At 36.3% G+C, this 25210-nt stretch overlaps 1 protein-coding gene across 3 annotated transcripts in view; it reads right to left on the bottom strand.

Moving 5' to 3' along the window:
- The window catches only part of sh3bp2 (SH3-domain binding protein 2), a 52801-nt gene extending 27854 nt beyond the window's left edge, over window positions 1-24947 (bottom strand). The window contains exons 1-2 of one of the 3 annotated variants that reach the window (XM_087270273.1): window positions 11128-12300; window positions 9019-10907 (exon numbers count right to left, since the gene is read on the bottom strand). In XM_087270273.1, the coding sequence (XP_087126399.1) occupies window positions 9019-9104 (86 nt within the window). In that variant the 5' untranslated portion in view covers window positions 9105-10907; window positions 11128-12300. Of the gene's footprint in view, window positions 1-9018; window positions 10908-11127; window positions 12301-24793 lie in introns of those variants that run through there. The other 2 variants (XM_087270274.1, XM_087270275.1) reach the window with 2 other exon arrangements.
- Window positions 24948-25210: the final 263 nt, after the last annotated feature.

The following is a 25210-nucleotide window of genomic DNA, read 5'->3' as shown; positions in this document are numbered from 1 at the left end:
GGTGACTACATGGAGTCATTCAACATATTAGAACACCTATTTGCAGAATTCAAAAACAAAATCAAGATAATACAAAGAATTAAAGATACCTCTCTCCGCAAAGACAGTGAAGGAAAGGGCTATTAAAATGGCAGGTAACATCAACGATCAGCAAACCAAGGACATTAATTCAGTGCCAGCATACTAAATTGCCTGTGATTTGACCGATATTCAACGCGCTTTTATGCAGGTATGTGAACTCTGATGGGCCGCAAGAAGAAACGATCAAATGAATACCACTGAAACACCAGAGGCTGTGCTGAAGTGTTTAAATGACACTGAAATAAACACCAACCATCTTATTTCAGTGGCTATTTAATCATGAAGGCTCATTATGTATTTATAGCCAACTTACTCATTTTTTTAGTAGGCTAATATAGCTAATATAGATACATACAGCATGTGTTTCCTTCATTATAAGGCTTATACTGTATAAGGCTTTACATTTTTTGCGGCTCCAGTCATATTTTTTTTGTTTTTTTTTGGTCCAATATGGCTCTTTCAACATGTTGGGTTGCCGACCCCTGGTCTATCCACATGAACTCCCAGCCTGATCTCATGAGGAAAATTGTGTCAGAAAAGTTTCTAATCCATATGATTTCATTCATATGAAAAAATACGATTTTTAATGGGAGATGTGACTCAAAACCCTACCCCTAAACCCAATCCTCATTAGTGGATGAGCAAATCGTACTAAAATGTACGAATGAGATCATATTCATTTCTACAAATTAGCCACTAAGGGCGTACTCACACTATGTACAGTTGCCTCAAACCGGGCCAAAGCACGCCTGTCCCCCCTCCCGTCTCTCCCAACAGCCCGCACTCACATTACATTTGGGCCTGGGCACGCTTACCTCATTGATGCTGCGCTGTTCAGTAAGCGCTCTCTCTCTGCACAGTGGAGATTTCTGTAGTTATATTGCTTTAGTTCTTAGGGATGCGGTGACTCGCAGTGAGATATTTCGCCGAACAGATCAGCCACTTTTGACACTCATAAACAATCATAAAGCCCTCGTGCTGCAAGAATTAGGAGGTTTGCTAAAAGTGCGCAGCTGTCGTCTAGTGAGGGGTTTGCGTATTTAATAAACTATGACAGTTTGCGTTCAATGAACAGTAGGAATGATTAATAAATCCATATAAAACAGTCCCTTAAAAGTCACGTCTCGCTTTCAGTTTTGGGTTTTAGCGCGTTTTGCACTTACACACAAGCGTACCGCACCAAAGCCCAAGTAAACCGCACTCACACTTCTCAAACGATCCAGGAAACGGGCCTGGGCACGGTACGGAGAGCATAGTGTGAGTTGGCCCTAAATAAGAACATAACGAATTTCAGTGAGATTGCATTGGAAGTCCTTTGTGCTCTTGTGAAATTTCTAATCGAGCAGATACTTATTACAAGTCACTGGATTTCTTTATGAATATTTGCCATCATAAACTATGATGACACATAAAATAAAAACTGATTTTAATAATATTTATTATATCTCAAGTTACTCTCACTTAGGAAACCATTCCCTTATTAATCAAAAATGAGAATCTGTGGGCCGCGGTTGCAGTTATTATATTTGTTTTGCACGTACACTCTTCATTTCCTATTGCCTAATATGTGCAGAGACGGATGTCCTTGAGTCCTGCTTTAAATAACACTGCAGATGATGGGGATGATGATGATGTACAATCAGTGGTTCATGAAGTTGCTTTCAAACATCAGCCTACACAGGTTAGTTTCACAGTCTGCTGGATACACCTCCACACATCCTAATGTGTACAGACGCAAGTGTAATCCTTTCTGAAAAGGTCATGTAAACACTGTTTGCATGAGGTAGGAGTTTAGCGGTAAAGGTGTAATATAAAGTCCACAGAGCACAACGGGGGTTTTCCCTGCATAAATAATCATGAATGAAAAACATTTCGCTTGAAGTGTGTTTTCTGCATTTTATCAGCGCTAGATGGCCGGACGTAAACAGCAGATTATATATATGAAGAGTTCAATTCTAAAAACATTTAACACATTTTTAATTGCTTTCATAAACATTTGTTGTAAAGTTGTTGCTAGAAGGGATACAGCTAAAAATTATTAAGGAGAATTATTAATATTGATTTTAAAATTATCTATTAATTTTTTTTTTTTTTTTACATCTACCGCTTAACCCAACCCTAATCTCAACCCTCACAGTAATGTGAAAACATTTAATATTCATTTTCCTTAAGCTTAGTCTTGTATTTGTTAGGGGTCGCCACATCAGAACACTTCCAGCATGTTTTATATGGCGGAGGTACTTCTAGCTGCAACCCAGTACTGGGAAACACCCACTGTGGGGGAAACTGGAACACTAAAAGGAAACCAACGTCAACAAGGGAAGAACATGCTAATTCCACACAGAAATGCTAACTGGCCCCGCCGGGACTCGAACCAGCAAACTTCTTGCTGTGAGGCGACATTGCTTACCACTTAGCCATCGTGCCACCACATTAATTATACGAAGTATTATTTATAATTTTTTTTTTTTGTACAATCGTTTTTATTATTTCAGATTTTGTTTAATATATAGAGCATACAGCATATGACCATATCATAAAACAACCCTGAATCCCCACCCCCCACCCAGGTAGACTTGTTCTATAATGACAGTAGTTAAAAGCTTGCTGTGTTATAATACATAAAAAAAAAAAATAATAATAGTATAAAGCCAAATACAGGGTAGAAGTTATGTAAGTACAAATAAACAACTATTACATCATGAGATATATATACATATACCATAAACAGAAAAGCTGTACATTAGAAGGAAGAAACAAATGATTTGACAATATCAAAAGCTAAATTCCAGGACTTAACAGTTTTAGACTTAGCTCCATGTATGCGCGCTGTTGATAGTTCCATACAAATAATGTCCAGCAAAGACGTCTACTCATAATATGAGGATGGAATTTATATTATTGATTAAATTACCCATTAAGTGTATTTTATTAATGTAATGTAAAATATTAATTGTTGTTGTACAGTGTCACAACAAATCATGCTATATTGATGCGAGAATACAGCTGTATCCCTTCTTCACCTTGTTGTTGTTGTTATTGTTTTAAATTAAATCTACCATATAGATTCCTAGTCTGCATCTTATAGAGTTTTTCATCTTTTCATGCACCCTTGTTCATCATTGAAACACAAATTAAAATATTTTAGATGAAATCCGAGACCTCTCTCATCTTCCATACACCGCAACAGTCCTGAGATCTTTATAAAGTGCAGGAAATGAACCAAAAATATAGTCACAATATATGTGTCTTCAGTGGTTTAACTGTAATCATAAGAAGCTCGGAGGACTGTTTTGTGCACCGAAAAAAAAAAGTAAAAACATTGTTCGCATATTTCTTCTGCATCGGATGTGTGTTTAATATGGGCAAGACAATGCTTGGGCTTTGCACTATACTGACTTATAATGGCAACAACACATTCTGCCCATATTAAACGTGCAGGAAGAGGAAAACGTACGGAGAGGAAAATCAGGTGAACAGGCAAGTCATATTTACAGCTATTCAGGTGCACGAAAAGTGTTCTTGGGGATTCATATGATAACAGCTGAAATTATTTAAAGCATGCTGTTCAGCTGTACTCAACAGTTACATGTACTTTACAATGACAATATTTTGACAGTGTTCCTTTTCTGGACTTTGACCATCTTAGGAAAGTTGCTGTCTAGGATGGCAAAGCTCTAGGATTTCACCTAAAATATCTTAATTTGAAGATGAATAAAAGTGTTAAGGGCTTGGAAGAACATTTTGGTGAATAATAAATTGACAGAATATTTGTTTTGGGTGAACTTTTGGGTGAACACTTTCCGGGCCCTATCATACACCGGGCACAATAAGGCGCTATATGTGTTTTGTGCGATTTGTTGCTATTTTCAAACCAGTGCAACTGTAATTTTCACGTTTAGCGCCATTTTGTTTAAATAGCAAATCCATTTGTGCCACTTTTTGCAAGTGGTGCTCGCTGCAGAGCCATTTGGGCGAGCTGAGCTCCAGCGAGGGGGAGTTTGAGCTTGAGCTCCACCTTTTTTGCACTTCTTCTACGAGTGATGTCGTTGGGGGTAGGGTTAGGGGTGGGGTTGGTGTACCCATTAAAACAGCTTACAGGAGGCAGAACGAGAGCTCATGCTCCCCCTCGCTGGAGCTCAGCTCTGCTCAAATGGCTCTGCAGCGAGCACCCTCTCACTTTTTGGGCTGATGGGTGTTTCGGTCTAAAAAGGAGGTGTGTTAAGGCGCATTGTTGGTAAATTGCTATTTTGAGAAACTGAAATAGACCGTGCCATTGACCAACTAAAAGCAGGTCTAAAGTCCAGCACAGAGCACGTTAGTTATGCATCTACAGTATGGAGGTTCAAATGCTTACACATTGCTTAAAACACACAGGATGTACAGCAATACATAAATATCTTTACATATGAAAAACAATTAAAAGATTAAATATTTAAAAAATGATTATTTTCTACATATATTTAAAAACCACTGCCTCTATGTCTTCTTCGTCTCAGGGGGGGCTTTTTTGGTTTATTCATAAGAATTAGCATTTGTATAATGCCATTATTATTAGCAGTATTTTTATAATATGTATATTTATATTTGTTTTAATAAAAACTATTTTAGATTTGTCTGCCTGTCGGATTTTGGAGACGTATGCATCACCATATGATGCATAAGAACAGGAATGTGTGTTCGGATATAACTCAGTTTTTTGACCACACTTCAGTATTATTGTTTCTTTATTCGTTTGCGGGAAATTAGAACTGAATATAGTAATAGTTTTGAAACAAATCTGTGCGCTTAACAAACAAAATAGCCTAATAGATGACTTCAGTGGAGTGTACATCACCATTTACTTATCCATGAAAGTAAAGGAGTAAAGAGTGAAAGTAAAGAGAAAGTAAAGAGGCTGAATGGAGAAGGCTGATTCTTTATCTTTGCACTACAGATGGTCTGTTTAATTGTTTTCTCGCTGGTAAAGAGTTCAGTTTGTCTGTTTTTAAAAATGCAAAAATGGACACGCCTTTAATACTTTTGTGCCATGCGCTTTAGGGCCCTATAATACACCCGGTGCAGTGTGGCGCAAGGCGTGGCGCAATAGTCTTTTGGTAGTTTCAGCTTGGCGCAAGAGTCGTTTTGAGGCGTTGCGCTAGGCTGTTTAAATAGCAAATGCATTAGCACTCATTTGTGCGCCCATAGGCGTTCTGGTCTAAAAAGGAAGGCGTTCTGAGGCGGACCGCTGGCGCGTTGCTATTTTGAGAATCTATAATAGATTTTTCATTAGACCAAAACTAACCCGGTCTAAACTCCGGCACAGAGTTGCGCCTCGCTTACGCACTGCTTAATACATACAAGAGAGCAATAGGCAAATATCTTTACATATAAAAAAATGTAAATATTAAGGATATATATAGGATATAATAAGAATAGATATAGGATATAAATATAAAGGATTAAAATATTACAAAACATATTATTTTCTAGCCTATAAATATGAAAAATCACTGCTTTTATGTCTTCTTCATCTCGGGAGGCTTTTTCAGTTCATTCATAACAATTTGCTTTTGTATAATGTTATTATTATTAGCAGTATTATTTATTATATCCATATGTACATTTGTTTTATTAAAAACAAGCTTAGATTTGTCCACCTGTCAGGTTTTAGACCATATGAGGCACAGCATGTGTTTTAGGATATAACTCAGGTTTTTGAGCACATTTTGCTATTATTATTCATTTATTCATTTGCTGAAAATTAGAACTGAATTTAGAAATAGTTTTGAAACGAATATTTGCGCTTAACAAACAAGAGTATTTATTTATAGACTAATTGATGTCTGTGCGTAAAGGTTTCCCTATCCAAGAGCGAAAGTGAAAGTGATCCATTATTTCTCATTCTCACGCAATAGATGCTCTGTTTAACAGTTTTCTGTGTAAAAAAACTGTTAACTGTTTGCTTGTGAAATGCTCATTTTTTCCACTTAGACTTACTTTGCGTCCTGTAAATAGCGAATGCGCTCTTGGCGCGACACAGGTGACTCTTAAAGGGAATGGGAGATAAGATTCTAATTGGTTTATTCTCAAAACACACCTATAACTCATTAAGAAAATAAACTCAACCCTTTTAGAACATGCGCCGCGGCGCAAGGCAGATTTCCCGTCCTTAAATTAGCAAAAACGCGTCCTGACACACCCTAAGAGCATTTGCGCCCTGCGTTTTGTGCTTTGCGCATGGACCGTCAAAATAGAGCCCTTAGACTTTGCGCCTAGATCATTAAAATAGAGCCCTAAAACAAAATCAGTGTCAAAAGCAGTTCTGTAGGGCAGTTTTCCTGTGTAGTATAAACTGTTTAGAACTGAGGCCCTCCAGGAACTGAGATTGACACCTGTGCCTTAAAAGGAAGCCTGGGCATTAAGATTAGCATTGCTTAATATAACATCAATTATGTCTCTTACAGAAATAGGTATTGTGTTATTTAAAAAAAACAACTCATTTATTTTGGATTATGAGAAGTGCTGTTTTTTATTTGCATGGTGCATGTCGTCATATGGTTGCACTGGGTTACATGTGCTACATGTTGCTATTTTTACCATAACTCACACACTCTACTTCAGTTAATCCCTGATTTATTTATCAGGGGTCACCACCACAGAGGAATAACCCTGCAATTACTCTTGCATATGTTTTTTTGGGTAACACTTTACAATTATAGTACATGAATAATGATGTATTAATATGTAAACTAAACATTAGTTTATTATTAGTTAATGTATATTTATGTTGTGACTTTACTTGGAGGGGCCCATCATCATTAACCCATTCTTAACTACTCATGAACTCTTTATGCACGTCCGACTAGTGGGTTTACACTGACTGACAATAGATAAGTGTTCTGTCAACATCAACATGAACAGGAGTTCATGAGTAGTTAAGGATGAGTTAATAGTGATGTGCCCCTCCAAGTAAAGTTGTGACATAAATATACATTAACAGCTCATAAGTTCATGTTGGTTACATTTACCTCAAACTTAAATGTTAATTAATATATTAATTAACAACATGTACTAACAAGTAATTAAGGTAGTCGTTGTTCACACATGAACTCATGTGAATCATGTTGTAGTTAAAGTTAATTCATGATTAGTGCATACTTTAACTCATCATTAATTCATAATATACTAATGTTTAGTTTACATATTAATACATCATTATTCATGTACTGTTATTGTAAAGTGCTACCGTTTTTTTGTGGCAGATGCCCTTCCAGTCGCAACCCAGCACTGAGAGTACACTAACTTACGAAACCCTAATGCTGGGAAACATCCATACACTGTCTCATTCACACAAAGATTTACACTACGGACAATTTAGTTTATTCAATTCACCTATAGCGCATGTCTTTGGACTGGAAACTGGAGCACCGGTGGAAACCCACATGACCACACGAACATGCAAACTTCACACAGAAATGCCAAAAGGCAAAGTAGTATCTTGATGCAGCCTTTATGATGCAAGCTGAGATTGCATCACGTACCGATTCAATGTCAGACACAATGCACTCAAATGGAGCTAGTGATTTCACTGTGATGGGTAAGGTTAGGGGTGAGGTTAGGTAAGCGCGTTAACAACCATTGGATGCAGCTCAGATTGCACAGCACCATGTCTGCATCCAGACCCCTCTCAACAGGCCTAGCCAGAACTTGAACCAACGACCTTCTTGCTGTAAAGCAACAGCACCACTGAGCCACCATTTACCATAACACAAATCAAAATATTGCTAAAAAGCCACATTTTGTAGCATTGGGTTGTAATTTTCAGTCAAAGAGCAACTGTCGGAGACAAGAAATGACATAAAACATTGCCAACATATGCCTGATGCTGCATCAATCATTAACTGAAAAAAACTCTTCTTTTACTGACTGCTGTGATAAATAATCAAGTCCAGACAAGCATCGGCATGTTTACATCCTGACATCTAGTGACTGCTATTTTTTATGATGGATTTCACTTTATACAGAATGGGGTGGCATAAACTACTTTGAAATTGATGGTTGACTCTAAAATGGTTGACATTTGGTTTAGATCTACTCATATCTGTGTAACACAGATGTAAGTTCTTTCAGTAACTGTGGTCCACCAACTAGTAAAAAAGTGGAGAATACAAAAAAAGCAGTAACGATTTGCATCACAGTCTTTCAACCTAATATTATAAGCAAAAACTAAACAATGTGACATCATATCAGTTTATATTTTTGAGATGTGTTGCATAAAAATAGCAATTGTAGCAGTAGCATTGATCTGACGTCATCGATTCAGAAAGCACTGTACACCTACAATAATGGCACACCCATAGTCCAAAATGTAAAGTTACATAATGTAAACCTATCATGGGTTAATATTTCATTTCAATAATAGACATCGTTTTGATTTAGTATAACTCCAGGTGTTCTTTTTAAAATAAAAAAATGATCCCATTTACTTAAATACACAGTACTTACAAACTTAAGCTGAAGTTCAGCAGTGACATTTATACTGAACCAGTTTTATCTAGGACTACACAAGGATTACATCACTACTCTCCTGCCTGATCGATTTGCTGGAATGTTCTACAATCTGAATTACAATTAAGTTTTTTTAATCTCTTTTCTTCATATTTGTCAAGCTGCTTTGATACAATCTTTATTGTAAAAGTGCTGTAGAAATAAAGATGAAATGAACTCAACACTCAGCCACAATGCTGTAATAACCCCCAAACTTGTAGGAGTTACTTTCAGTTTTACAAGTCAGTCTGAATATTTTAAGTACTAATGCCATCAACAAGAGGTCCAGACACAAAATATAGTAGTAATCAATACCATATCACTCTATTGTACATTTGTCAATCAATATTTTTAATGGATTTCTATAAGGACTACAAAGATACAATAATGAGAATCCCGCTTACTTACTTGCTATAGAGATCTTGGATGCACATCTTCGCATGCGTCTGTTGTAAATGACCATAGGAATGCTTTTTTTTCACAGAAAGAGCCATTCCTTTTGGCTGGTATGTGTCACCATGTTTTACTGGTTGATGTTGTAAGCGTTCGGTCGGAAGTTCATTGATCGACTTGAGGATTCAGGCGCTGCTGATAGAGCGGAGACAAGTAAAGACGGCCTCTCAAACTCATGCACAGTGCAAGTCATTTCCTCCTGTGGCCCACTGTGGCGTGCTCTTTTTCTGTGTCACCAAGTCACTTCCTTTTGCATGCTGTATGGACAAACTCATTGGCCAAAGTTCTCAGTATTCGAATTCAGTATCAGGGACTTTCCAGCCTACTTTAATGCGAAATTACGTAGTCGAGACGGCTACAATAGACAGAATTGCAACAGCATCTGTTGACTTTTTCTAGAGACATAATCAGTAGTAAGTTCATTTAGACTATCAGAGTCTAAAAACAATGTATTTGGTTTGATGGATTAATGGTTGTCTTTAGATTGATTAGCATCGTGATTAGCTTTATGGATAATGATTTGAATGAACGATCAGAAAGATTTTTGCTACTTGTTAGACTACTTGTTTAATATAAGCTAAAATAACACAATTCTTTCAATTTGTTGTGGACAGTTAAGTAGTTTTATGTTTAGTCCTCTTAAATTTGTAACTACCTTGGTAGTGGATGTGTAGTTCCCAGCATGTTTAGCATTGGATTGCATTAAGAGGACAAACTGTTGACAATAAAGTAATCTACAAGGCCAGATACAAGGCCAGAAAAAAGGGTACCTATGATGAAAATCAACTTTTGTCAGCTGTTTAGACAGAACTGTGTGTATGTATAGTGTGTCCACAGTTATATTGGAGTAATAGGAACACAACAAGTGTCCTGAAAATGTCCTGATGTTAAAATAGGACCCAAATCCTAATGATTTTGAGGCCCACTGCAACATGACGCCATGTTTTTATTGTAACATTTAAACACATTTCCACAGAACATTTTGGTCACACTTCATTTTGATGGTCTGTTTGTTGAATTTAAGTTTCATTGCATCTACATGCAAACTAATTCTCATTAGATTATAAATAGACTGTTAGGTTGGGGTTAAGTTTAGTGTTAGTTGACATGTACTTGCAAAGTCTCTTAATGTCAGTTAAATGTTTGTTGAAGGAGCAGTATCAACAGAATTAGGAAGACAGTCTACTCAAATTGACCATCGAAATAAAGTATTACCAACATGTTTTTTTGCAAATAAAACTGTGATTAAATTCTTTGTTCCAACTTTCTGTGATTTTTATAAGTTTTATAAGTTTAAAACGTTTTTAAAACATAAAGATGCTAAGATAAAATAGCTATCTAACTCTTAACCGCTATAATTATCACTGCATGTCGCATGGTGTCAGTAATAATATGTGTGCGTGTGTGTGTGTGTACTGGAAATGGAAATTGTATGAGACTCATCCTTTCAGAAAGACTTGAATAAACTCAAACAAATACATCAAATAAACTTACTAGGTATTTTTGACTAATGAGCTGTATTTTAGCTTGTCTGTCTCTGTCACTGTGCTGTTTATCTGCAGTATTGTCAACTATTTTTAATAAAAAGGCACTAAGCTCTGCCTAAAAAGTCGCTAAATGTCACTAGATTACGTCATATGTCAATTTGCGTATTACTGACGTCATCACAGCCAACCGTTTCTGTTTGTTTAACAGCCTACGGGTAATAAAGGGGTATTAATATTTGCACTACGCTTTATTTATGCATGTCAATTTAACTAAATTTATTGTTGTTTGAATACAGTATATCAATATAGATGTGTATTGAATTTGCAGTAATCTCTCAGACGTAATAACCTCCGAAACTGTCACTAAAATATCTGTGATTGTGAACAAGAAAAGTATAAACGATCAAACTATATTGTTAAAATAAAGGAGAAGCAGATCGGTTCAGAAGCACACTCACGGTGCTAAATCATTTGTGGTCGGTACGCAGAGGAATGATCTGCTCTCAGGGTGCAGGGTAGAGAGACTGTTAGGCCGTACTCACACTAGGTACAGTTGCCTCGAACCGGGCCAAAGCACGCTTGTCCCCCCTCCCGTCTCCCCCGACGGCCCGCGCTCACACCATATCGGGCCTCGGCACGCTTACGTCATCGCTGCTGCGCTGTTTAGAAGCGCTCTCTATGGCAAGCCTTTTTAGCATTTAAATCTTTGTTCTGACTCCATAAATATATTTAGAGATATCTCTAATTATATTTTGACTAGTCAGAATAACAATTAGAGATATCTGCAATTGCAATTGTACTAGAACGAAATCAGATTGGAGATATCTGCAAATATATTATGACTAGTCATATTCCTCTGTTGACTTCCATTGAAAAATATTTGCAGATATCTCTAAATGAGTTTTGACTAGTCACAATTGTAATTAGAGATATCTCTAACTGAGTTTTTACTAGTCATAATACATTTGGAGATATCTTTAATTCGTCATATTTAGAGATATTTACAAATATATTTGAAGATATCTCTAATTAATTTACTAATAGTCGAATTACAGTTGTAGATATCTTGAATTGGATTTTTGACGAGTCAAAACTCATTTAGAGATATCTGCAAATATTTTTCAATGGAAGTCAATAGAGGAATATGACTAGTCATAATATATTTGCAGATATCTCCAATCTGATTTCGTACTAGTCATTCTGACTAGTCGAATTATAATTATGACTAGTCAAAATATAATTAGAGATATCTCTAATGGATAGTCAGAACAAGGTTTAAATGCTAAAACGGCTTGCCATAAGCTCTCACCCAGTAGTACAGTGGAGATTTCTCTAGTTATGTCGTTTCAGTCATTTGATATGCTGTCAAATATTTCGCCAAACAGTCCTTAGGGATGCGGGGACACGCAGTCAGATATTTCGCCGAACAGATCCGCCACTTTTGGCGCTCAAAAACAATCATAAAGCTATCGTGCTGCAGGAATAAGGAGGTCTGCTGAAGGCGCGCAGCTGTGGTGCTGTGAGGAGTCTGCGTCTTTAATAAACTACGGCAGTTTGCGATCACTGAACAGTAAGAATGATTAATAAATCCATATGAAACAGCCCCCTTAAAAGTCACGTCTCGCTTTCGGTTTCGGGCTTTGGCGCGTTTTGCGCTCACACACAAGCGTACTGCGCCAAAGCCCAAGTGATCCGCGCTCAGGCACACCTCTTCCAACCGGGCCAGGGCCGGCCAAGTGAACCGTGCTTGAGCCCGATTTAGCGCACTCACACTTCTCAAACGATCCGGGAAACGGGCCTGGGCACGGTACGGATAGCATAGTGTGAGTAGGCCCTTAGTGCTCTGAGACGGGGGAGGGGCCGAAGGCATCACCCACAGCTCGTTGAGAAGAGTAGGTATGGTACAGTATGGACACATGACAGTCTTAAAAAATCTCCAGTAACACAAAAAAGTCGCTAGATTTGTCACTATTTGTTTTTTTGAAAATTTAGGTCTGAAAAGTCGCTAAATCTAAGTTCCTAAGTTGGCAACACTTTATCTGACATAATGCATAATGAGAAGCAGACGCACATGATCACAGTGGGCGGGGAGAAGTAGCTCATTTTCTCTTAAAGCCACAGGTTACAAAAACAGCTACAGTATACGCAGACACTCATTCATTAATTCATTAATTCATTCATTTTCTTGTTGGCTTAGTCCCATTATTAATCCAGAGTCGCCACAGCAGAATAAACCGCCAACTTATCCAGCAAGTTTTTACGCAGCAGATGCCCTTCCAGCCGCAACCCATCTCTGGGAAACATCCACACACACACAGTCATACACTGCGGACAATTTAGCCTACCTAATTCACCTGTACCGCATGTCTTTGGACTGTGGGGGAAACCGGAGCACCCAGAGGAAACCCAAGAGAACATGCAAATTCCACACAGAAATGTCAACTAAGCCAAGGCTCGAACCAGCGACCCAGCGACCCAGCGACCTTCTTGCTGTGAGGCGACAGCACTACCTACTGCACCACTGCTTCGCCCTACACAGACACTTAAATAGGCAAATTCTGGAGGCTAGAATAAATAATTGGGATGGGTATTTTGAGCTGAAACTTCACAGACACATTCTGGAGGCACCAAAGGCTTATCTTACATCTTGTAAAAGGGGTGAAATAGGTGCCCTTTAAAGCAGTTGTTAAGTTTGAATTTATGTTGTTTATTGAACATTTGATTGATGTTCAATAAACAACATAAAAATCTGCTCGTGCAAAAAGATTGGGTTCAAGTTTGCATATGACTCAGTGACAATCGAACGAGTTGAAATATGTGTCATAATTCAAAAAAGTGACACCAACAATTTATCTTTTTGAGTGTAAAGGCTGATGTATAATTCTGCATCAAGCACACACGTATGCTATGGCGCAGCCTACGTGTTGACGTGGCCATCACCGTCGCTGACGCACACCTCTCAAAAAATGCCGCTACACGTAGCAACGACGCATAGTGCAAGCTTTTTAATTGGTTGACTTGGTAGCGTGGACGAGTCTGGGCGGGACCAAGAGCCGCGCGAGCCCGATGGAGCAATTGTTTACAATTGTGGAGTCCCATGAAGGAGCTCCGGATGGAAAGTTTTGTTTTGTGTTTACCTTATGATTAAAGTTGTTGCACGTCCGCAGGTTCCTGCCTCAAAGTGAGCAAGTTTGACCCACTTGTACAATAAGGAAGTGTTCCGAAAAAACAAAACACCAGTGAAGAAACTGAACACAGAGGAACATAAACACCTCACTACCAACTAGCGTTTTGAAAGTGTTATTGCAGAGGGACAGAACCAGCATGAAGAAGTATAAATGCACAGCTATGTGAGTCGCATGCAAGGCCGGCACGTCCATAGAGGCGACCTAGGCAGTCAGAATTATTAACCCCTCTTAGATTTTTTTCTTTATTTAAATTATTCCTAAATTATGTTTAACAGAGCAAAAAAAATTTTCACAGTATGTTCAATAATATTTTTTTCTTCTGGAGAAAGTCTTGTTTGTTTTATTTCGGCTAGAATAAAAGGAGTTTAATTTAAAAAAAAACTATTTTTTAGTCAAAATTATTAGACCCTTTTAGCTATATATATTTTTTATTAGTCTACAGAACAAACCATCGTTATACAATTACTTGCCTAACCTGCCTAGTTAACCTAATTAAACTAGTTAAGCTCTTAAATGTCACTTTAAGCTGTATAGAAGTGTCTTAAAAAATATCTAGTACAATATTATTTACTGTCATGATGGCAAAGATAAAATAAATCAGTTATAAGAAATGAGTTATTAAAACTATTATGTTTAGAGATGTGTTGAAAAAAATCTTCTCTCCATTACAGGACAGTCCTGCAATTAACAGTGAAGTTTGAATGATTCAAAGCGCCCATACATTTAGGGGGCCCCCGGAGACGTTATCACCCCCCCCACCCAACACCACATGTCATCATGTCGTCATGATCTCTTACTTACTTCAACGATCACAACTGCTGTAGCTATTCCAGTCGTTTTTAATTTTTTTTTTTGTATTAATCTGCAGGAAATCAACAAAGGCAACTACATCATGTTGTCATAATGATATAATGTGCCAATAAGTTGTACTGTGTATTTACACCGTAGCCATATTTATCTAAACACATGCAAATGACATTAACATTAACGTTCTACCAGACACTGTAAAAAGCTCATTCTCTACCATTAGACTCTTCTGACAGGGTATTCGATTGTCATTGTGTTCCAGATGTGAAAGTTGTGGGACTGCTGTAGAGGAGTTATTATTAGGGATTTTAGTAATTAAAAATGTATTGTTTTTTTTTTTACTAATTTATTTAAAAAGCTTGACGGTAAAACACGAACGCCGTTATGAATGTATCAAAACATGTGCTTGTTTGTTGTAAAATTGTGTAATAATGGGAAAAAAAATACTAATACAATCTAGCCCTTCCCTTTAGTCTACACCATCAAGCTACAGAGAATTGGGGCACCCCTACCCCTTCATATGAATGTGCAAACTGAGAGGTAAGGGGAAGGGCTAAGGGGTAGAATTGGGATTGGGCCTTAGTTGACATCCTGTAGATGCAATGGTACTTACACAGAATGTTTAAACAGAAGTCTAAACAGGACAATAAAATAAAGTGTAACCCAACATCCTTTAGCTTTACTTAGGGGAAGTCTTGGCCTGATATTTAAGGAGTTGGACTTGTAAATCCCAGCAGGAATTTGAGATAGGGGAATGAATCTCTCTCTCTTTAACTTTGATACGGTGCCCCTGAACAAGGCACTTTAATCGATCCTTGGGAAGCAAAAGTTGTAAGGTGTATGCTCACTGTGTGTGTTTGCTCTCACTCCTCACTCAAAAATGTGTGTGTCTAGTTGGATAGGTTAAAAGCAGAGGACCAATTTCGGGTAAAACCAAACTTGACAAGGCTCACTTCACTTTGAGGTCTTGAGAGTGAAAATACTGGAATTAAATTATTATACAGTTAAAGTCAGAATTATTACCCCCCCTCCCCCCTGTTTATTTTTTCCCCTAATTTCTGAGATTTTTTTACAACACATTTTTAAGCATAATAGTTTTAATAACTAATTTCTAATAACTTGTTTATTTTATCTTTGCCTTATTGACAGCACATAATATTTAACTAGATATTTTTCAAGACACTTCTAAACAGCTTAAAGTGACATTTAAATGCATAACTAGGTTTATTACGTTAACTAGGCAGGCTAGAATAATTAGGCAAGTTATTGTATAATGATGGTTTGTTCTGTAGCCTATCGTTAAAAAATTATAGCTTAAAGGGGCTAATAATTTTGACCTTAAAATGGATTTAAAAAAAATTAAAAGCTGCTTTTATTCTTGCTGAAAAAAAGTAAATAAGACTTTCCCCGGAAGAAAAAATATTATCAGACACACTGTAAAAATGTCCTTGCTCAGTTAAACATATTTACAAAAACTATAAAAAAAATAAATAAAAATTCAAAGGGGGCTAATAATTCTGACTTCAACTGTATATTACTTAATAAATAAAGTGTAGTGTAATAAATAAAAAGCCTAAAAATAATATAAGTATTATACTGTTAACATCCCCAAGCTGCGGAGAGCGAGATTAAATGAACATATAAATAAGTGTTGTATGCTTTCAAAATAACCTAATAGAGGCAACAAAAATGACCACAGGAAACAAAACATCTGATCATGATGTGGATATATTTGCATCAGCTCACAGAACATCTTGCTTATTTGTGTATCACTTGTTCGTTTAAAGCAAGTAGACTTTCTGTACATAAAAGGAGTCATATTATGCAACTTACTATGACACTTTCATAATACACCTCATGTAAAATCTTATGCCCTTCTTAAAAAAATTAAAAAACACCAGCATCGCATTCGATAATAACTTAGGTTGCAACAATAAAACAGCATAAATCTAGTGTCTTCAGGACACTCACCGAACTGAAGAAGAGAACTGACTTGTCATATATAAAGACTGAGCCACACAGCCACACCCACTTTTTACATAATCACCACAGGCCAATGAGAGTTCAAAGGTGTTTCACAGCTGGAGTGAACTTTTCCAGAACATTCACTTGCACAAGCTGACTTCTTAAACCAACTCCAAATGAACATGGTTTTGCTCAGAATGACGACAGTTCTTTGAGTTATATCATGACCTGATTCAAATAAAATGACTGAAATGAACAATCACTACGTAACAAGTATCCGCTTACAATGGCTTTGCATTACGGTCGCAAGTTCTGCTTTTACGCTACGTTTTGAACGCCAGCATTTGTGTCTAGTTAAATATGGCCACCTTCCTGAAACTGTGGTAAAGACAGGTGCTCGTGTAAACAGGGTTTTCTTTCTTCCTTATTACATGCATGAGATACTAAGTTTAGTCAATCAAACATACACATGATTACACTTTCTTCTGACGGCGCCCACTAAAATAGACTTTGAAACTAGAGGTAAATTAGGCTATTTGAAAGATATAAGCAGACATGTTGTTAATAATAATAATAATAATAATAATAGATTATGAATGGATAAACGCATTTATATATTACTAAACAATTCTCAGGCATTCATCAACACTTGACCTTTTTATAAACTCTCTCTTTTCTATTAACTTTAACTTAACTTTGCTTGAAATTATTAAAGACTTTACCAGTTTTTAAAGGTCTCCACCTCCTGAATCATACATTGATTTTAAATTATTAAATATTTAAAGGGGTGGTCCAGAGTGTATTTTGAGGCTTGGTTGTGTTTATAAGATGCAAAGCAATGTGTGCTCATGCTTTAATTGTAGAAATTACAATCACATTATTCTTTCATAAATCTTACTTTGGTTATACACAGCTACTCAGCTAACATAAAAACAACAATCATATATCCTAGTTCCTCTAAAAGCCCGCCCTCAAGAGGCTCTGATTGGTCAGCTAACATAATGTGCTGTGACGGATCGGCTCCACAACACCAGAAAGCATCACTTCCAGTCACTAGCAAGCGCGTTGCCTCTGTTGTTTAAATACTATCAGTCAGAGTAGCTGTTAGCCATATCAGTTGGTGCCTTAAGCTGTTTAATCCTGCCCCTTTTCGCAGCGCCGTACGACAGAATTTCGCACACACAAACTCTAGTGTGACCGCAGCTTAAATCAGATAGAAAATGAAGAGGACACAGCTGAACCTCCTACTCTCAAAAATAAAAGCTGAAAAGTGTCTTTCACATATATTCGGAATAAGCATGTGTAAGTAATATGAAACGTTCACATATCTGTTGCGAGTTAGTTATTCAGGATGAAGAACGCGGGGAAAGCGGCTGCATAGAGAGACACTGCAGCGCTGCTGAAGATTGTAGCTGTTTACAGAAGTTTAATGAATGAATATTAGTTTGTAGCTAAATTGTTGACGGTGCCAAACAGCATTTCACGTTGTTTACATCCTTGTTTGCATCCTTGCTACAACATACCGTTAAAATTAGAAACTGTGCATATAAAAATAATTACAGGTTGTGGCTCACAATCCAGAGCTTTTTCTATTATGGTTAGAGCTCCTACTTTAGTTTTTAGCTAAATCCAGCACTGGGAGAGATTCTGGAAGCTCTCCTTTGTCAAATGCTACATGTCAAATGCTTAATTTTTTGGAACATAATTAAAAATTAAATTATAAGCACTTCTCTCTTTGTGTTGTGTCCTTTGGAAGCCCAAATACAAAACAAGCTCTGTGGAAATAGCAGCGTTTGGACAGCATTTTAGCTTTTTTGTTATAACATTACAGTTGACCTGCGTCAGTTGCGTCACTTCACTCCCATTTGTGATTTCTCTCACGGGGCATCATGGGATAGCGCAGCGTGCATGGGATAGCGCACTTCAGAATATCGATGGAAGTAGTAAGTCATACGGGTACTTCTCGCATACTGATTTTCAAATTCTAGAATTCGGACATAGGCTACTACTCTGCTCACATACTGATTTTAGCATGCTGTATAGTATGGAAGTATGCGGTTTTGGACGCAGCCAATGTCTCACTTTGCATTGAACTTTGAGTATCTTACTTTCAGAGATGTTTATGTTCACACATCTACATTACACAATAACTAAAGTTTAAAATATGATATCATAGTGGACCACCCCTTAGTCTATTTTTCATCAGTATATACTACTAAGTTAACTTAATGAATAGTTACATAATACATCTGTTTTCTGTATTATTTATAATTTCATTTATAAAAAAGATACATATTGTGTCTGTCCCTATGTTCAGGTCAACTCTGTTACATTGGTTTTATACATAAAGACATACGTAACACTCTTTGAAGCACTGATAAAAAAAGCATGCGAGTTGCTCTAAGTGATGTCACTTCCTCTAGAGGCAAACTCTGGAAGGCATTAAGACGTGTCATTTATTCTTCTCTCAGGTACAGAATGTTTAGGATACACCAATATCCTTAATAAACCATTAATCATTTGTCAACTCTGCTATTGTGATGTTTCTCATTCACTTTTCAAAAACTGTAATATGATGAAAATACAGTGAGGCAGTGGCGCAGTAGGTAGTGCTGTCGCCTCATAGCAAGAATTTCGCTGGGTCGCTGGTTCGAACGCTCAGTTACCGTTTCTGTGTGGAGTTTGCATGTTCTCCCTGCCTTCGCATGGGTTTCCTCCGGGGTCCAAAGACATGCGGTACAGGTGAATTGGGTAGGCTAAATTGTCTGTAGTGTATGAGTGTGTGTGTGTGAATGTCTGTGTGGATGTTTCCCAGAGATGGGTTGCGGCTGGAAGGGCATCCTCTGCGTAAAAACTTGCTGGATAAGTTGGCGGTTTATTCCGCTGTGGCGACCCCGGATTAATAAAGGGACTAAGCGGACAAGAAAATGAATGATGAAAATACATAATCTGTTTTAGACATACCATGATGTGTAAGGTTTGAGCTTAGCATATTGAGATAAAGCACATAATGGTGGAAAATTTCAACTCTTTTATTGTCAACTCTGTTTTAAAATTGTTAAAGAGATCCTATTATGTATTAAAAAAAGGCATAATTTGGTTTTGGGGTCTCCAACAACAGGCTAATATACATGCAAGGTTAAAAAAAACACTTTCACTGTCTTACAACATGTATTTATTTTTACCTATTATCCCATAGACTCCCATTTCATTTGTTCAGCGACTAATTTTTTCCAAACCTCTTCTTTGCATGACGCTAATCTGCAGTGATTGGTCTGATGACCCAGACTGTTGTGATTCGTCGACTACATTCAGGACTGTAAAAAAATGCTAGGTTTCACACAATCTCCTCATGCTTCCAATACAAACAAATTAAGTTAACGGAATGTTTTTTTTTTTTTTACAATTTTAAGTTGAGTGAATAAAAACAATTAAGTTGTCCCAATAAAAATCTAAAGTATTTTAAATAAGTAATTTAAACAAGCAGTTAAATACATTTTTTAAATGAGTGCATGACAGAAAGAAATGCCCAACAAGCAGCCAGCCATGTTGCAGTGAATATTTGTGTGAGCCCAATGCAGGAGTGCATTAAAGCAATGCCATTAAACACCAGCACATTGCTCTATTCTTAACCAAAACCACAAGATATAACAACAACATACATTCAGCATTAATCCACACAGCAGTAAAGCTGAACCATTTTTAAAAAATTGGCCACACCTGTGTAAGAACAGATGATGATGGTTATAGCAATGACAAACGTCAGGAGATCATGAGCTCAGAAACGCATTTAAATCAGTAAAGGAACTCATGTGTCGCATTTTTCACATGGTTTTAGATGCAATATGTGAATAGCTCCATAAAGAGTTAACCAGAGAGATACAGTACAAGCCGCGCGGAATAATTACAAATTACAACACACAATCTAATACATAATTTGCAAGCTAGAGAAAGCAACCATTTTAACTTATTATTATACAGGTTGTGATCTGGAGGAAGAAGAAACAAATCCATATGAACTGTTTACTGACAAATTCCCATACATTAATAGTCTTTGCTGATCCTTCCTTTAATAACAAACTGCTGGAGAATCCCGCGTCGCATGGTAGGTTATTGTAATAATCATGAGAAAAACAACAGGAACAAACACAGCACAAGGATGGCTTGGCTGAGTTATTGTTGAGTAAATGAACTTTAACCATTTATTCCCTACAGATGCACTGCTCGCCATTTCAAAGTAATCAGTGATCGCTCATCTTTAGTCATGATCAATCCCATTCCCCCATGCCGCTAGTGTTTAAATGGAATGCCTTATATAAGGCAATACTAAAAGATTTGAAACCAAGACGATTCATATAATCAACTCAGAGTCCGAGGTTTTTTTGAGAATCAAGTTTTAAACTTGGAGCACTTTTCAGATTTGAGGGCAGCTATTTTAAAGTTTTAAGATAAGTCTTTTGTGTCTCCAGAATGTGTCTGTAAAGTTTCAGCTTAAAACACCCATCAGATTATTTATTATAGCTTACATAATATTGAGATTTTCTGCTCTAAACACAATGTAGCTGTTTTTGTTGACTGTGCCTTTAATGCTAGTTCTCCCCACCCTTTGTTCCCACATGCCTCAATCTCCGCCTCGGCTGCGTCAGATAAACAACACAATGACAGACATGAAGGAAGCAGATTTCGCGTAACATTTGAGCGAAATACTACAGTAAGAACTTTCCCAATTATTATTTGATTTATTTGTTGTGGAGTTAATTCAAGCCTTTCTGCAATGATGAATCACACACAATGCCACACAGACATGTACGAAGCGCACGTTTAACGTTTTTGCCTTTGCACGGCAAATGTGACAGGATACACGTTAATATACATTGCTGTATGGACATTCGCTATGTTAATGTGCAAAATTAACCTGATTTAACGTCCACAACCCAGGATTGAAGCGTTTTCTTTTATAATTGTACTGACACGCAGCTGTTCTGATAAAGACGGTAAAATCGCTGTAATTCATTACATACATGCACTTTTTTAAAAAATATTTTAAACTTGTAAAATTAATTCTTGATCACATTTGATGATGATTAATGATCCTTGCAAAACTGAACAGATCTTTTATTCCCGGTTGCGCACATCCTGTCTTGTTGATATAGTTATATGCGTTACTACGGAGAAATGGTAATACCAAGCTTTCAATCAAATTATCCTACGTAACGTTGCAGTGGGCCTTAAAATTTGAGTGATTTAGATCCTATTTTAATGTCAGGAAATTAAAAAAAGAGACTTGTTTTCTTTATATCACCCCAATATGACTGTGGACACATTATATCTACACATAGTTCTGTCAAAAAAGCTTCCAAAAGATGATTTTTAGCTGGATGTTTTCATTCAATTAGGGCTGTTACACACTGGATGAATAAAAAAATTATTTTAGGAGCTCTTTAACAATGAGTTAATCAACAATTAGTAATGGAATCAAATGTTCTCAAATACTATGAAAGCAATATTTGACAAAAACAAAACTATCCAGCTGACTGTAAATTCTACATTTGCTATACAGTATGTCATGTGAAAGGAAAATGATTGGAAAACCTACTAGTAATTCTGAAATAGGTTGATTGTTAAATTAGCATACTGAAGTAAATTAGTAAATTAGCATACTGAATTATAGACTGTAAATTACCAAAGTACTTACATTTTGGTTTTAGTTGCTTTCTTTACTTCTATTATTTTTGCTTCGGATAAGAGAGTCAAATTGTTCAATGTATAAATGTAATGTAACTGTGGGGTCTCTCAGTAGACTTAAGGTCAGAATGATTTCTGTTGGGAGACGACCAAAATAAACAGTTAGCAATTATTAAAACAGACAGTCTACTAATGCTGTAATGTCTGTTAGATGACATGTAATCATGGGCTATAATTAACACTCACCAAGGACCAAATAAATGTAAAGATTGAGATTGGCAAGAATAGGAGACAGATAGCCAGCCGGTAACTTTTTTCTTCAGTAATTCTAGCAATACCACTTTGTTTGTATTTATCAAAAGTTTTAGTGTTGTAAGTGTTGTAAGTTTGCAAATTTGTCATATGACGAGATCTTTAATTTGAGGAATTCTTGATAACCGTGTGGTCAGTGTCTCAGTTCAAAGAAAATTGACTTCATTTCTGCAAATGTTGTAAACTTGAGTTGCTCAAAAGATGTATTTCAAACACAATGAACAATTTCCAAACCTTATTCCTGGTTTCTAATAAGACTTTTTGGCAATAAAGACAAGAATTTAAAAAGAGTGTTTCAAAATTGCATATAAAATAAAATAATTCTACTGTTGTTATATGATTATATATACCATGTTTTATGGCTGGTAAAATATACCAGTCATCAGCAGGTCTACCATAATGTTACATCGTAAAATACAGTTAAGTCAAACTGTTTGAAGAAACCGATTGTGGCGAATCATTTAATCTTTGAAACAATATGGTTTGAGTACTGTAAACTATGAGCGATTCCATGCAAAAGTCAACCCTGCAATGAAAAAAATTTAGTTTTTCACCAAAATAAAGGAATCGTTTTACATTTTTTGTGTAAGCAAGTATTTTACACTACTTTAAAAATACTTAAAAATGTCTCTGTCAGTGTTTTAAAGTAGTATATTTGATTTACCAAAGTCACACAAGTGCCAATTTCACATCTGTCACATCCATAACAGAGAGACGTCACATCCATAGCCAAGCTTTTCCCTCATGAATGCAAAAATGTTAAATAAAATAAAGTCAATCATTTTTGTTCTATAGACACATTTTATCATTTTGATTAGCATTGTTTCTTTTGGGTTGTGCAGTTTAATTCACAGAATTTCTACGAAGTATGTTGTATCCTGTAAACTTGCAGACTTTTTTGGTCACATGAATAACGCATGTTTGTTTTCGTCATTTAAAATATATAAAATGTATGCAGATAATTGTACTAATCCCATTTCTCTGTGGTTAGTTGGTTTGAAAAATATAAACAGATGTTTCAATATAAAGTTTACATATACTTTCTATGTGAATTTATGTTTTAAAATGTCACAACTATAATGCTGGAATTGTTCCCATATATTGAGTCATGTATTAGCTTAAACATTTCAAGTTCAGTTATCAAATTGCTATAAGTTCCACAAATGAAGTCCAAACAACTATATAGCTACTCAAATGGTTTGGTATTGCTCCTAGTTTTAGAGTTAACACACAAAAAAATTATTAATTAATTCATAATTCATTCGCATTGAGTTCTACTTAATATAATCCGTTCATGAGTTATGATAACTCTTTTTTTATTAAGTCAAAGTAACCCTTTAAAAATTATTTATTAGTTTAACTTATTTCATTTAGTAATTTTGAGTAATTTTGACTGTTTTACAGTGTAGTTGTAGGTAAAATCATAACTATATTTAAAGGGGATTGTCAAAATGTGCAATCAATCACAATTTGGTTTTGGGACCAATCCACTTCACTCAAAAAAGTATGTTTGCCATTAGTTCAAACTACTTATGTAAAATGAGCTGAGACAACATAATTTATGAGTTGTTGTTTTTTTTAGGACAACTTAATTGTTTCATGTTTAATCCATTTAAATTAGTAAAAACTAATAAGCTAACTTAATTCCTACATGTTGTCCCAACACAAATCGATTGGAACATGTGGAACCTAACATTTGTTACAGCGTGTTGAAAGGATAGTTCACCCCAAAAACAAAAATGTACTTACAATTTACTTACCGTCAACCTTTATACATTTCTTTATTCTGCTGAACACAAACTAAAATATTTTTAGTTTGAAACCTGTAACCATTGATTCTTTGAGGAACCCCAAACAGATCTTCTACTACGTCACTGTAAAAATGTTTTCAGAAACTTTTTTGTAAAGATTTTGTTATCAACATTAACACAAACAAAATACTCATTTACAGTAAGCAGCCCTGGAAATATTCAATGGCAGTAAGCTGCCATGCCATCCTTAAGTCTGGCACTATGATGATACTCCAAACTTTGGTTTCATTTATGCAAGGAAAGTGTCTCTTCTACAACCTCTTCTAAAAATAAAAAATGAGCTGAAATCCCCTGAAAGAGGATGCAAATTTAGTCAAGTTCCTTCTCTATTTCATCTGTTCGGTGGGACGTACATAAGTTACATCGCCTTCCCAGAAACACATGATAAGCCCTGGTATTTTAACCCAGAAGCAAAACCAGCAATTGAGCGGTGAATTCACCATGGGGATCGAAATGTAAAAAAATAAGGACTTACCCATTGAGATGGATTATATGAAGGTTGAGCTTGTACGCTTAAAGTTAGTGGTTAGCAGTGAACAAGTTCACTTCCTCCTCTTCTGCACTTAAAGTGCTATTTATGATCCTCCCATTTACAACACTGCCTTGTTCAGCTGAGCTTGTGTCAGTCAGCCGTTCTGCGAACTGGATGTATATATGTATATGGATGTATTTGATTAGCATATTTGTGTTTAGTTTATAGTTCCATATGGGCAAACTTAGTTCAAGCTAATTCTCGTTCTGAAGGATTCACTAAAGTTTAAACTGTTGAATATGTGGTAATCTGCATGGTAAAAATGCAGGGTTCTACACTATTCATTCACGTTGTCCCAACACAAACTAATTAAGTTAATGTAACAAATTCAAGTGGATTGAGCAAAAAAAAAAAAAAAAA

Source organism: Danio rerio, chromosome 10, assembly GCF_052040795.2.
Source record: "Danio rerio strain M-AB ecotype USA chromosome 10, GRCz13ab, whole genome shotgun sequence".
Classification (NCBI taxonomy): domain Eukaryota; kingdom Metazoa; phylum Chordata; class Actinopteri; order Cypriniformes; family Danionidae; genus Danio; species Danio rerio.
Note: the sequence above shows the minus strand (reverse complement) of the source record. Positions and strands in the feature narration are given on the sequence as shown.